At 34.2% G+C, this 12569-nt stretch overlaps 2 protein-coding genes across 4 annotated transcripts in view; one reads left to right on the top strand and one right to left on the bottom strand.

The window, feature by feature from the left end:
- LCORL (ligand dependent nuclear receptor corepressor like) overlaps positions 1-12399 on the top strand; it is a 216745-nt gene extending 204346 nt beyond the window's left edge. The window contains exon 7 of one of the 3 annotated variants that reach the window (XM_077136491.1): positions 7204-12399. In XM_077136491.1, the coding sequence (XP_076992606.1) occupies positions 7204-7384 (181 nt within the window). In that variant the 3' untranslated portion in view covers positions 7385-12399. The remainder of the gene's footprint in view (positions 1-7203) is intronic. The other 2 variants (XM_077136481.1, XM_077136492.1) reach the window with 2 other exon arrangements.
- NCAPG (non-SMC condensin I complex subunit G) overlaps positions 9842-12569 on the bottom strand; it is an 80542-nt gene continuing 77814 nt past the window's right edge. The window contains exons 20-21 of the mRNA XM_077136496.1: positions 10912-10981; positions 9842-10067 (exon numbers count right to left, since the gene is read on the bottom strand). Of these exons, the coding sequence (XP_076992611.1) occupies positions 9944-10067; positions 10912-10981 (194 nt within the window). The 3' untranslated portion in view covers positions 9842-9943. The remainder of the gene's footprint in view (positions 10068-10911; positions 10982-12569) is intronic.

The raw sequence follows: 12569 nt of genomic DNA, 5'->3' as shown, positions 1-12569 counted from the left end.
CCTATAAAAACACAGGTGCCTTTTGATTAATTGTTTATAGCATTAATATTAATTCACATTTATTGAGTCCTTATTATGTCAGTCAGTGGGCCAAACATTTTACATTCATTCTCAAGGCCAAGTGCTTAACATACACCCATTTAATAATCACAGTACCCCTGAGGTGAGTACTTCATCGTCCAGTAAAAGTAGTTGAAGTTTAGAGAAATTTTATATGTGCTCAGCTGTTGTTCTAGTTTGCTAGCTGCCAGAATGCAATATACCAGAAACAGAACGGCTTTTAAAAAGGGGGATTTAATAAGATGGTAGTTCACAGTTCTAAAGCCGAGAAAATGTCCTAGTTTAAACAAGTCTATAGAAATGTCCAATCAAAGGCATCCAGGGAAAGATACCTTGGTTCAAGAAGGCCAGTGAAGTTCAGGGTTTCCCTCTCAAGTGAGAAGGCACATGGTGAACATAGTCATGGTTTCTCTCTCATCTGGAAGGGCACATGACGAACACGGTGTTATCTGCTAGCTTCTTCTGGCTTCCTGTTTCATGAAGCTCCCTGAGAGACATTTTCCTTCTTCATCTCCAAAGGTCACTGGCTGGTGGACTCTGCTTCTCGTGGCTAAGTTGCTCTGCTCTCTCCGAATCTCCTATTCTCCAAAGTGTTTCCTCTTTTATAGGACTTCAGAAACTAATCAAGACCCACCCAAATGGGTGGAGACATGACTCTATCTAATCCAGTTTAACAACCACTCTTGATTAAATCACATCTCCAGGGAAATGATCTATTAACAGTTTCAACAATACTGAATAGGGATTAAAATAAACGGCTGTCTTTACAAAATGGGATCAAGATTAAAATATGGCTTTTCTAGGGTATATACATCATTTCAAACCAGCACAGCTGGTCACTGACTGGACTCAGGATTGGAATTTAAGCTCTACAGAGCTGCTCTCTGCCCCAGTGTAAAACTTATATCAAGTGATTCTTTCTCTGATCCCTCCATTCTCCTGGGATTAATATTTCCCTTCTCTGTAATCCCTTCGTTTTTGGTTACTTATTTTATATTTATTACATACTGCCTTTTCTTATAATTTTTGTATACTTTCTCGTCCTGCCCTCTAACAAATCTGCAAAATTCTTGGAGAGAGACACCATCACACCACCACCACCACCCCCTTTTTTGTAATCTTAATAAATTAAGTAGGTATTGTTAAATATGTGAGGGGAGAATTCTGACTATGGTCACCACCAGACCTGGTGGATGAGCACATACCAGCTCATTTTTCAACTGAAACACTACTTTGTGGCAAGAAGTGCCCATATATAAACCCTCCTGGAACCTAGGACCGTCCTAATACGAGTCCACTAGATCAATGACTTCATTTTTATAGCTTCTTACTGCTTCAGAAATGTGAGACTATGCTTGTCCCTTTCAGGAAGATTCTCTGAGCTAGGTTTGTGCATTTATTTAACAACCGTGTCATGATGTTTGGATAGATTTGTGGAATTATCAGGCTAAAAAGATAGTGCTGAGCCATTATAGATATTCAGTAATTTTTTACTGAATTAACATTGGAAAACCCCATTCCCAGAGGTATTCTTTGGAGGAAGGAACAAATTATCCAGAAATAGATAAGTCCAAATCTGGTGTTATGAGGTACATTGTAGTACTTTTGAAATTCTAAATCCTATACAAGAATTCAGTTTATCTGTACAAACAGCTGACTTCTTTTTTGAAAAGATGAACTTGTGTTCCCTGAAACCCTTGACCTCGTGGTAGCTCTCAAAACTATGCCAGTTTGTGCCTTGACATGGGTTTTGCCCCCAACCCTGAAAAATAGAAGGGTCAAAAAAAGGATACCTTACATAGGTAAATGCTATGAGGAAGCAATGATCTAAACGTACAGCTCTCTTGGATGGGATCATGGTTATAGCCCTTAGGAATATCTGTCTGAAATCTGTGAAACAAACACTTGTCTGCTAATCTCACATGTAAAGTATTATAAAGAAATTGATAACATGAAGATGAAATCAGGACAGATTTACAACCACTCAAGATTTAATAAGCAGGATAGGATAAGAAATCATAGGTCCCAAAGACTTCTACTTATTAGTTGCGTAGCCTTAAGTAAGTCATTTTCTTCTCTGATCTTCAATGGTGCTTGTTAGGATTGAATGAGATAATGTATAAAAAAGCTTTTAGGACAGGGCCTGGCATATGGCAGCTGCTCTATAAATGATATTTCCGGACCTGTCTTGATCACACTAAAATTTGTTTCCTGCAATTTGATTAGCTACTGCAAAAGTTTTTTGTCTATATAACAGGAGTAAACCACCAAATATCTCCCGTCATGAGTAAAATAAACTTATTAAAGCTAGATAAAGCAATTAAGTTTTTTTTATAATTAGAATGATCAGTAATCATTAATTTAAATCACAAATGATAATTGTTTAGATTTCCATGACCCTCAAAATATTTCCATCTTTCACACTTTCCATATGCACATATTCTACAAAGTTCCATTTAGATATTGGAGAGGGGTCCCAATCTTAGGGTGGGTGAGATTACTGAAGTATGAAAATAAGCTTAGATGCCAAGAAAACCATTTCACAAGCTCCCTTGCTCCCAGCTGAACTCTCACCTGCCTTTCAGAATCCTGGTTTGAGAGAGATAGAGGAGGACTTACTTAGGGTGGGTGCTTCTCCTCCTCTCCTTCCCCCTCTCAACAAACTATGCAATGTTAATAGTAAACCTTTGCATTGATAATAGCTCCTGTGTTTTTTTTTTTTGAATGCTATATGGCAGGGTCACATTTCATTGTTTTTCCATGTGAGTATCCCGTTATTGCAGCACTATTGGTTGAATTTTTGTTTGTTTGTTTGCTTTGCTTGTTTTTGGGAAGTGCATGGACCAGGAATCGAACCCAGGTATCGAACCCAGGTCTCCTGCATGGCAGGCAAGAATTCTACCACTGAACTACCCTTGCACCCCCTCCTGTGGTTTTTAAAACATGTTCATTGGCTCTCATTAGATCGTAAAACACTCTATAAGGTAAGCAGGGAAGAAGCCATTCTTTTTCTCACAGATGAAAAAAGTGAGGCTGAACGAGGTTAAGGTGACTTCTCCAAAATTGTAAGGGTAATATTGTCAGAACCAGGTCTTTACATTCTCTTCCCCAACTCTTTACTCTCTAAAGTACCTCCTGTGTATACACTATCACTGAACTCTCATTAGAATCCTTGATGTAGATGCATAAAGAAAACACATTATCAGATGATTTGTGTTGCTTCGTCAGCTTTCTAATCATGATATAAACCAGAAGCTATGAAATAAGAGTGGTGAATTTGATACATAAAATTTTAAGTATGTTCATGATAAAACTTAGCATAGGTAGATTCAAAACAATAAACTAGGGAGAGGAAGAAGATGGGGTGGAATTGTAAATCACATATAATAAAGAATTAATTTGCTTAAGAAATAATCAGAAAAAGATCATCATCCCAACTGGCAAAAGACACATAAAGGGAAACATACATGGCTTTGAAAATATTAACCTTCCAGTTAGGAGAAACGGCAAATGAAAACAATGATATTCCACTTTTAACCTATCAGATTGCCAAGGATTCCTATGTTTTATTTTACACCATTGCTAAGACTGAGAAAAGATATTTTTATACATGGTTGCTCAGACTGTAAGTTGGTACACAATGAAGGGCATTTTGATATCTGTCAATTTTTAAAGCACCTACCCTTTGATTCAGCTATGGCACTCCTAAAAATAGGCCCTATAGATATACTTGCATGTGTAATTAAAGACACACATAGAAGAATGTTCAACAAACAACATTAATATTTTAAGCAAAAGATTGGAGCAGCCAAAATGTCTCAGTTGAATACTGGTAAAATAAATTCTGCTGTGTCCATAGAATGAAATTCTATGAGGCTGTTAAGAAAAGCAAACGCACATGTATCTTATACAGCTATGAAATAATCTCTAAAATATGCTTCCTTTTAAAAAGCAAGATATAAAACTGTTTAGAATTATATGGAGGGAAATGGGAGAGTTGATATACAAATAGGTTTATATTTCAATATGAAGAGACTATTACAAGAAATTAATAATAGTAGTTGCCCCTAGAAAATGGATAAGAACAGGGACAGTCTTTATTTCATTGTATAACATTTTGTGCTGATTGATTTTTTAATTTTGCAAATCTGTTACCTATTGCTTAAAAACATTTGCAAAAGAAAAAATTGTTTAAAAAATGCATCAAGATTAAAGTTGAATATTCACTGAGTTTTCACTTGGGACAAATGTGTATTATTGACTCTGACAAATTCCTGATACTAAACATACCTAGGCAATTTTCAAATTTCCAAATATAAAAAAATACTTATAAATAACTTCTCTAGATTGTAGATTTTTTGAGAGCATAGACTAAGAGTTCCTCATCTTTTTTCCCCCAAAGGCCTTTCCTAACAGGTTCTCAATAAGTGCTTATTAAATAATTAAATTAAATTGACTATGGTATTGAAAACAGGATTGGAAAATGCTCTAGATTACTCAGATATCCAGTTTTTTTAATTGGTCTGGATATATCAGGACACCCTAAAAATAAGGCAGTTTATTTTTCTATACCTTAAGTTTCCCTCACTCTTAACAAAAAAAGAGATCTAAAAAGTTCCCTTCTAGCTCCAGTGTTCTTGGTACCTCTGCTTCCAGCACCCTATAAGATGGCTGTATTCTTTTGTTCCTAGTGTTGTGTAAATCACTGCCCAAACTTTAATTGCACACCCAGTATTTGTTTTAAGTGTGTATATTTATTAATTAAACTTGTAATCTGTATGTAAAAATAAGTTCAGCTTTTTATTAAAGCAAATATTTTTTTCCCATACATGTGTATAGTCTTGTGAACACCTAGGATTTGGAGTCCACTGCTCTAGAAAACTTTTTTTTTAATTGCCCTTAAATATTGAAAAGAAAAATAGTATAGTTTGAAAACATTCTTGAGTGAATATACCTTGGTCAGATAGCAAACAGAAAAATTATTTTTGTTATGTACATGATTTGTAGCTCCATGCCTCCATTTCCTTTTCTGGAGTTTAATACTTGGTATACTTATCTGCCAAGCTGTCTTCATTAATATAATTCTATTTTTATAACTTTCTTTAGAATTTCTCAAAAAGCGTACAAACATCTTTTTGCTTAGAAAAGACAAATAATAAAGGAAAAACACTGCTGCTTTATCTCAGCTTTGCCAACTTGGAGAAAAACTTGAAGTCCCTGAGGCCATCAGCCCAATAATAGCACCCAACTTAATATTTTTCAAAAATCAGTTAAGATTTCTGAAATGAATGAGAATATTGATTTTGGGTCTTTTTCATCTGTCACGTATTAAGCCATGATGTACTTTAAATATATTTTTTAGTGTACTAATCATATCTCTGTATTGGCTTTTTAAAAATGACTGCAATTTTTGACAAGTAATCTTTCAAGTTACCTTGTATTGTTTAACTTTGTGTGACACCTGTAATTCTGACACTAAGCTGAAACAGTGTCATTCAGTGGAATAGGGACTGTGTGCCTAGGGAGACCCCTGTGAGCCCATGATAGTGGTGTTAAAGTTTGAAATGTTGTGTGGCTTATTGCATGACATGAGTCAGCTAGTTGAAAATGCGAGGGATCTGAAAAATGCTACCACAATCTGGATACTGCTGCCAACTACCAACTCTAACAAGTCACTTAAATATCAGATACTTTAGTTTCCTGAATAATAGGAAGAATAATAGACTTACAGATGAAGAAAGCTGAGGAGGGATACAGTCCAACCAAACTAATCAGAGTTAAGTATCAAATTAGATTATGTTTAACAACTGGTTTATAAAAATAAGGATCTGAAGATGTGAATTTACTGTCAAGTACTATTCAAGACAAGGGATTATATGCGCATCAGAGCTGGCACGGATTAGCTCCCTTTTGTACTCAAGTTTCTGTGATTTTAAAGAGCAGTACTCTGATCCAGATGTTTTATTGTATGATTTTTATCAAAATTTTATTCTGCTACTACTATTCAGCACTGTGCTTGTCTCCATAGGGTTAAGAATGTTAACATCTTTTCCTTCAGGTCTAGTAGAGGTTACCAGACTATCATGAAACAGTAACAACCTAGAGTAGGTCAAAATTAAGCACAATATATTTTATTAAGTACTAAAGGGAGTTAGAAAGACCAGAAATGTTTAGAGATGTTGTGGGATTTGCACTGTGGAGGGAAAAGTTTTCTAGGTGGGAACATTTGTAACAGTTGGGGTTTTGCTAAGTGAACTGGAAAAGTACACCAGTTTGACCAGAACAGAGGGTGTGCATGAGGGAATAAAGTTGAATACAGATCTGTCTAACCTAATATAAATCCAAATAAGCCACAGACTTTGTCCATGAATATAGAAATTCTTTGAACTAGGCATCCAAAAGAATAAATATCCTGTGGATGCCACATTTATTCTGATGAGCTGACCACCATGCAGTCCAGAGAACTTGACATTTTTCCACCATCAAAATAGGACTAATTTTTCTGCTTCTGATGCCTGTCATCAGCCTCATCAGTAACTGAGCTTAAGGAGAAGAGCATGAGCTATGGAGTCAAAACAGACCTGTATTTCAGTTCCATCCCGATGCTTGTATAACTTCAGGCATGTTTTACTTAACTCTTTGGGATTCCCTTTTATCATCCATTATATGAGGATAAGTATACTAACCTTGCTTAGTTGTGAAATTTAAGTGAGATAATGGGTGTGAAAGTGCCTAGAACACAGTATACATTCAACAAAGCCTAATCTTCTTTCCTGCTTCATGGTGGCTCTGAGACTGGTAAGTTAGAGGATGAATTAGAGGAGCAAATCCTGCCAGGTTCAGTAGGTTAAACAATATATACTAATGGCATTCATATGTGCAGTGAAGTTTTTCTTTCCCCCAGTGATATCTGAGTGACCTCTGAAAGTATTTGGTTTACACATGACACTGTTCATTGTGTTCAGTTCAGTTCTATCAGACAACAGGAGCTAAAAACAACTCTGGTACTTTCAGGATGTTGAATGCCATGTACTCTACTATTCAGAGGTCCAAACGATAAAACTGCTGAATTTTCTTTTACTACATTGATAAGTCTCTTTGATGTTAAAGTAAAACTAAAATGCTTTAAACTTTTTTTTCCAGCATGCTACAAATGAAAACTGATGAGAAATTGAATTTGTCTGATGGGAATACATCAAGTTGCCCTTTGAGCCCCATTAAGATGTGCCTTACTCGTCCTATTGAATGGAATCTGAATTTGACAGCAGCATCTCTAGTGAGCTGTACAGTTCATAACCAAAATCTCAAAAGTGAAGAGAAATAGATTGCAGTTCTTCTTGCACTATCATTTTGTACGTCAATAACCTGCAGAACAATAAGCATTTCTCAATTGATCTTGAAATATTTCTAGTCCTGTGATGTCTTTATATTAAATCATTAGCATTAATCATTTCGATTATATTCTTTGTACGTTTTTTTTACATGTTTTGCACCGGACCATTGTGGAATTTTGCAGTACAAATGGATTTTGATGTTTCTCTTTTTAATGGTATTTTGTGAATTTTGTAAACCCTAAGTTTAAATACATAATTGTCCCGCTTTATTTCTGTGCAAAAAAGTTTGAATATATAACATATTATGTGATTTAGAAAGCTAGTATTGTAAAGATTTGTGATGATGACCTGACCTATTAACAGTTGTATAGTAGGTGGATACCAACTACCTCGAAGCAAAATGGTAAAAGGAAAAGGTGTCCCTCTTGGAAGAATCTCTTTCAAAGTTATATATGTATAGAAAAATCGATGAGTTTATCATCCAAAAGCATGTTTCTATTTGTAGGAAAATTTGAGCAGTTAGTTACTTTTCTCTCTTTTAAACTTATAGTCTGTGGGCTATAAAAGCTATGGCACAATTGCACCTGTGCCTCCACATCTTGCAGAAATTCGAATAGTTTGGTTTCTGTAAGCTACTAGTTTTGAATGAAAAATGATAAATAAGACTTACATTTGTTCATTTTATTTCATTGTATCTATCCATTTATTTAAAAATTTAAAGGGGTGACTTTTAAAAGCAGGATATTCCTTAAATTTAATCCTAATGGTGAAAAGCATACCTTCAGCAAAGACTTCAGTAGCAAGAATATTAAATGTTTGCTGCTTAGATTTATTTTCCCATGCCAGAAAAAGTAAGCTTTGGTATGGTGGTCCATGTAAGTCTATCAAAACATGGCTCCTGTCCTTTTAGATAACCTGGCCATAGGGTAGATGGGATTTAGTTTTATTAACTTGTTTCTAAAGCCTTTTACTCGTAGCACATTTTATGTATATGTTTTGAATCCCTTGTTTCTCCCTACCCCCTCTTGTCCAAGTTAATCATCCTTTTAAATGATAGGGATGAATCAAAAGAAGACGTGCATAAGGAAATTGAAGCACAGGAAAAGACACAGAGCCAATAGAATGAAGAACAATCATCTTTTCTTTGTTTTTTATCATCACCATATCTGCCTTTTCCTTTTGCTTAATAAGCATTTTTGCTTTGAAACTTTGAGGTTTCTTATATATTTCTGAGTTCTATAGAGCACAGATATGTATGTAATATAGAAATATGGTTTCTAAAAAGCCAGCAATCTTATTTTATTTCACTCCATCTGAGGCTGTCACTTAAAATTAATGGCCTCTGGTAAATAAACCTAAAAAAAGCACAATTCTTATTAAAAGAGATCCACTGTTATGACATAACTATTCTTTGAATAAGAACAAGAATAGGTGTTCTGTTGGGCTGTTAGGTGTTGCAGAAGGAAAGAGAACTGATTTCATGTGGTTTGTTTGATAAATCAGACAAGTGCCAATTTCAGAAAGTGATAAAATTGACAGTGAAACAGTGCTCATAAATTAGTATATGGAGACTTGCAATCATATTCCTTTACCGTTAGTAATTTTTAAATTAACAATAAAATATTTATTCTTTTATTATGCAAAAAAACAAATTCATAGCTAAGTATGTTTAAGTTGATGTATTTCCCCAATCTGGGAATGTCACAAACTTAAGCAAACTAGGGCTCCCATATGCAAGTGCTTTAGGAAAGACGATCACCCACACAAGTAGCATCATCAAAAATGTTTTCGGTCAAGGAACCATTAAACAAGGTTGTGAAAATGGTAACTTTTGAAATAGGGTGATGGGTACTTCAGTACATTATACAAATTCTCTCTACTTTTTTTGAATGTTTGACATTTTCCATGATAAAAAATTTAAAAAAAAAACTTAGATGGGCACCTAAGAACCACCTGAAGACTGATGACAAGGATCAGAGCTTAAACGCATACAGAATTTTGTAGAGACGCTTCTTACTTCTCCAGGGCACTGAGAGTTTTACTCCAACTTACCGGATTTAGTTTGTTCAACTCCTTCCCCTCCCTGAAACTAGGTCCCCTGCCAGTGAGTTTGTGGTATATCACTTGCCCTTGGATGTCACTTTTTAAATATGTTCTGTGCTGTTTTCATCTATTTGGGATCTGCCCTAAATCATAAGCTTCAGAAATGCAAGCTACTAGTTAATTTTATTGAAGTTTTCCACAGTGCCATGATTTTAAACTTGAGCATTCATAGAGTCACCTCAGGAGCTTAAATGCTTAAAAAGCTGATTCTTGGGGCCACCTCAGATTCTGATTAAACTAAGTCTGTGTAATTTAGGCAGTGTGATCTTTAGACCATACTGAGAATGTCATAATGCTTCAATACGGGCCAAAGTAATGTGGAATCGCACAGCAGAGTCTTGTAAGAAGTCAGGCTTTTTGTTCTGAGTTTGACACAAGGGTAACTTTATTGAAGCAAAGAACTGAACACAACATTAAAGGACATCTTTTAAATCTCATCTCTCTTCCTAACTTGTATCTTCACTCAGAAATTGTGCAAGATTAAGTTTACTTTTTTCTAGTGCTGCTGTTTTGGCTCGTCTTGGTAATCTCATCTTCATTTCTGATTCTGGTCCTGGAACTTCATGATCACTAAACAGATGTTGAAAATACATCAATTTAAATTTAAAAGCACAGTTTATAAATAAAACATTTTTGTTTGTTTCTGACTGATTCTATCAGTGTGTAATCTGCTAACCTGGTTCCATTAACTCAGCTGAAAACTAAAATCTCAAAGCAGTAACCACAAAGCACTCTGGCTGTCAAGCAATGTGAATCATGAAAACTTGGCACAAATGTTCATATAAATGTTCAATAAAGTACTGTGAGCTGCAAATTTCCAAGAAATGACACTTTGAATTTAGTCAAGACTTAACCTAAAAATATGTACAGCAAATATACATACTCCAGTTTTACTAATGAATGGATAAATACAAAACAGCTATAAACATTCAGCTCCTGACAGTAGCTTAATTGTCAGAAACCAAAAACGTTCTACCACACAAACCAGTAATGCACCTAAATTATAGGTAGAATTTTTCTATCATTGCAAATGTAGAGAACCCAAATGTTAACAAATTCTCAAGAATGTGCTAATTCAAGATCAAATTCAAAGGAAACATACATACAGAGCCATCTAATTAGAATATATGAAAATACAAATTAAATGAGAAAACTTACTAAAGATATCTACCTAGTACCAAAGGCCATGCATACCATCTAAGTGAGAACACACAAGCATAGAAAGTCAAATATGTTCCTGACAATGGAAGTTTACAATATATATACCTGAGACATACCCGTTCATAGTTTTTACTATCTTGTTAATATAGAATATACTGGGTTTCATTCATAGAAGTAGTAAACTACAATATTTTCTCTATTTCTAGACAAAGTAAGTGAAGACAGACCTCTATTATAAACATGCATGGAATACCTTTCAGAATCAACATCAGCAGTCTGATGTCTCCTGTTCACCACAGCTGAGGATGTCACTTTTCTCCGTCCTATAAGGCAGTATCATTCATTATGAAACTTCATTATCAATTGCTTATTGTCTTTAATCAAGTTTCTGGGCTATCTAACACCTTTATTTTCCCTCTTCAACTAATTTTTCCTTTGTTCTCAACTATCTGGTTAACAGTTACCAACTCCACAGTGAAAAGGAACTCAAGCAATAATGAAATTTATATTAATTTCTCTTCTAAATTCTGTTAAGTCTGGTAAGGGAAAATATGAAAATTATGAGCAAAGTAAAATGAGTTAAATTTTAGCTCAATGTACTTGGGTACAGAAGTATGCAAAAAACATGTTCTATAAAACAAATACTTCTCTATGGTATAGCATAAGGCATATGAAAAAAATTTAATGAAAATTAAGATTGAAAAGGTAGGGTAAGCCTATAAATAGGTCCTAAAGGAGAACTTTAATCAGCAGGCAATGGCTTCTCGTGAAATAGTCAATGGCCAATTCGAATACAAGTTATATATTTTGATGGAAAAACTAGAATGCTTAACGATATAGTGGGAGTTGCAAAAATTCTGCTTGCTAGAAACTTACAAAGTTAAGCAGTAAGACAATAAGGTCTGGCCTGTGATGTTCCTCAGTTATTATAAAGAATAAAACAGCATGTGTAAATGAAGTTTGGGCTATTTTTTTAAAGGATGAAGTTACAGTATATTATCTGACTAAAAGCAATCTGATCAAAGCCAACTTGTTCAATACAATAATTTAGTTGAAAATGATATCCCCCATTCACTCAGGTTGGACTTCTTGTGTTTTCTTCCCACACCTTATTTATTTTAAAATTTCTAATTCATTTATCACTGAGAAAACATCCAATAATATGGAATTAATTACAAACAATATCCAGCAACTGGTGTAAATAATTGATTACAAGATAATATTATGGCCAGATTCCATTTTAGGAAAAAAGTTAAATCTGTATAAAAAAGGAACTTGAAAAATATTTTTCAAGGATCAAAATAGTAGTTAGCTCATGGGTGGGGTTATTAGCATTCTTCAAGTAGTTTGCTTTTATGTATTTTCTGATTTCTTCTGTAATAAGCATGCATTGCTTTTGTAATAAGAAAATAAAAAAAAAAAAAGACCTTGAATTTCAGATTTTTTCCAGGTGATCCCCTAATAGTCTACATTCACTTTATTCCAATAACTCTACTGTTTTTGGATATTCCTTGGGATATAAATACATTGGGAAAATATGAAATAAAAGAGGAAAAGGAAGAGAAAAGCCCAGAAAAATATTGGGGATTGGAGGACAAAAAACTCTTAGGTATATTAAAGATAAAAAAACAAGCAAAAATGATAAAATTAACATTTGACTAAATTTAACCCAAATAATCTTTTACAATTTGATCTTTACCATTACATTCTTTTAATCAAAAGCAACTGGGAACACTGATTTTATAATCCTTTAGAAACAAAGCAAAAAATGATATCAACTAAAAGAATTAAAAATAAAGTTGTGGATACTTAAGACATTTAAAAATCTTTATCCCTAGGAAACAAAGATAAGGAAACTTACAAAGGAAATACTTCATTGGAAGACAAACTTAAAGGGTTTTATTATAAAGC

The sequence above is a fragment of the Tamandua tetradactyla genome, chromosome 19 (assembly GCF_023851605.1).
Source record: "Tamandua tetradactyla isolate mTamTet1 chromosome 19, mTamTet1.pri, whole genome shotgun sequence".
Classification (NCBI taxonomy): Eukaryota; Metazoa; Chordata; class Mammalia; order Pilosa; family Myrmecophagidae; genus Tamandua; species Tamandua tetradactyla.
This window is presented reverse-complemented; position numbering and strand designations above follow the sequence as displayed.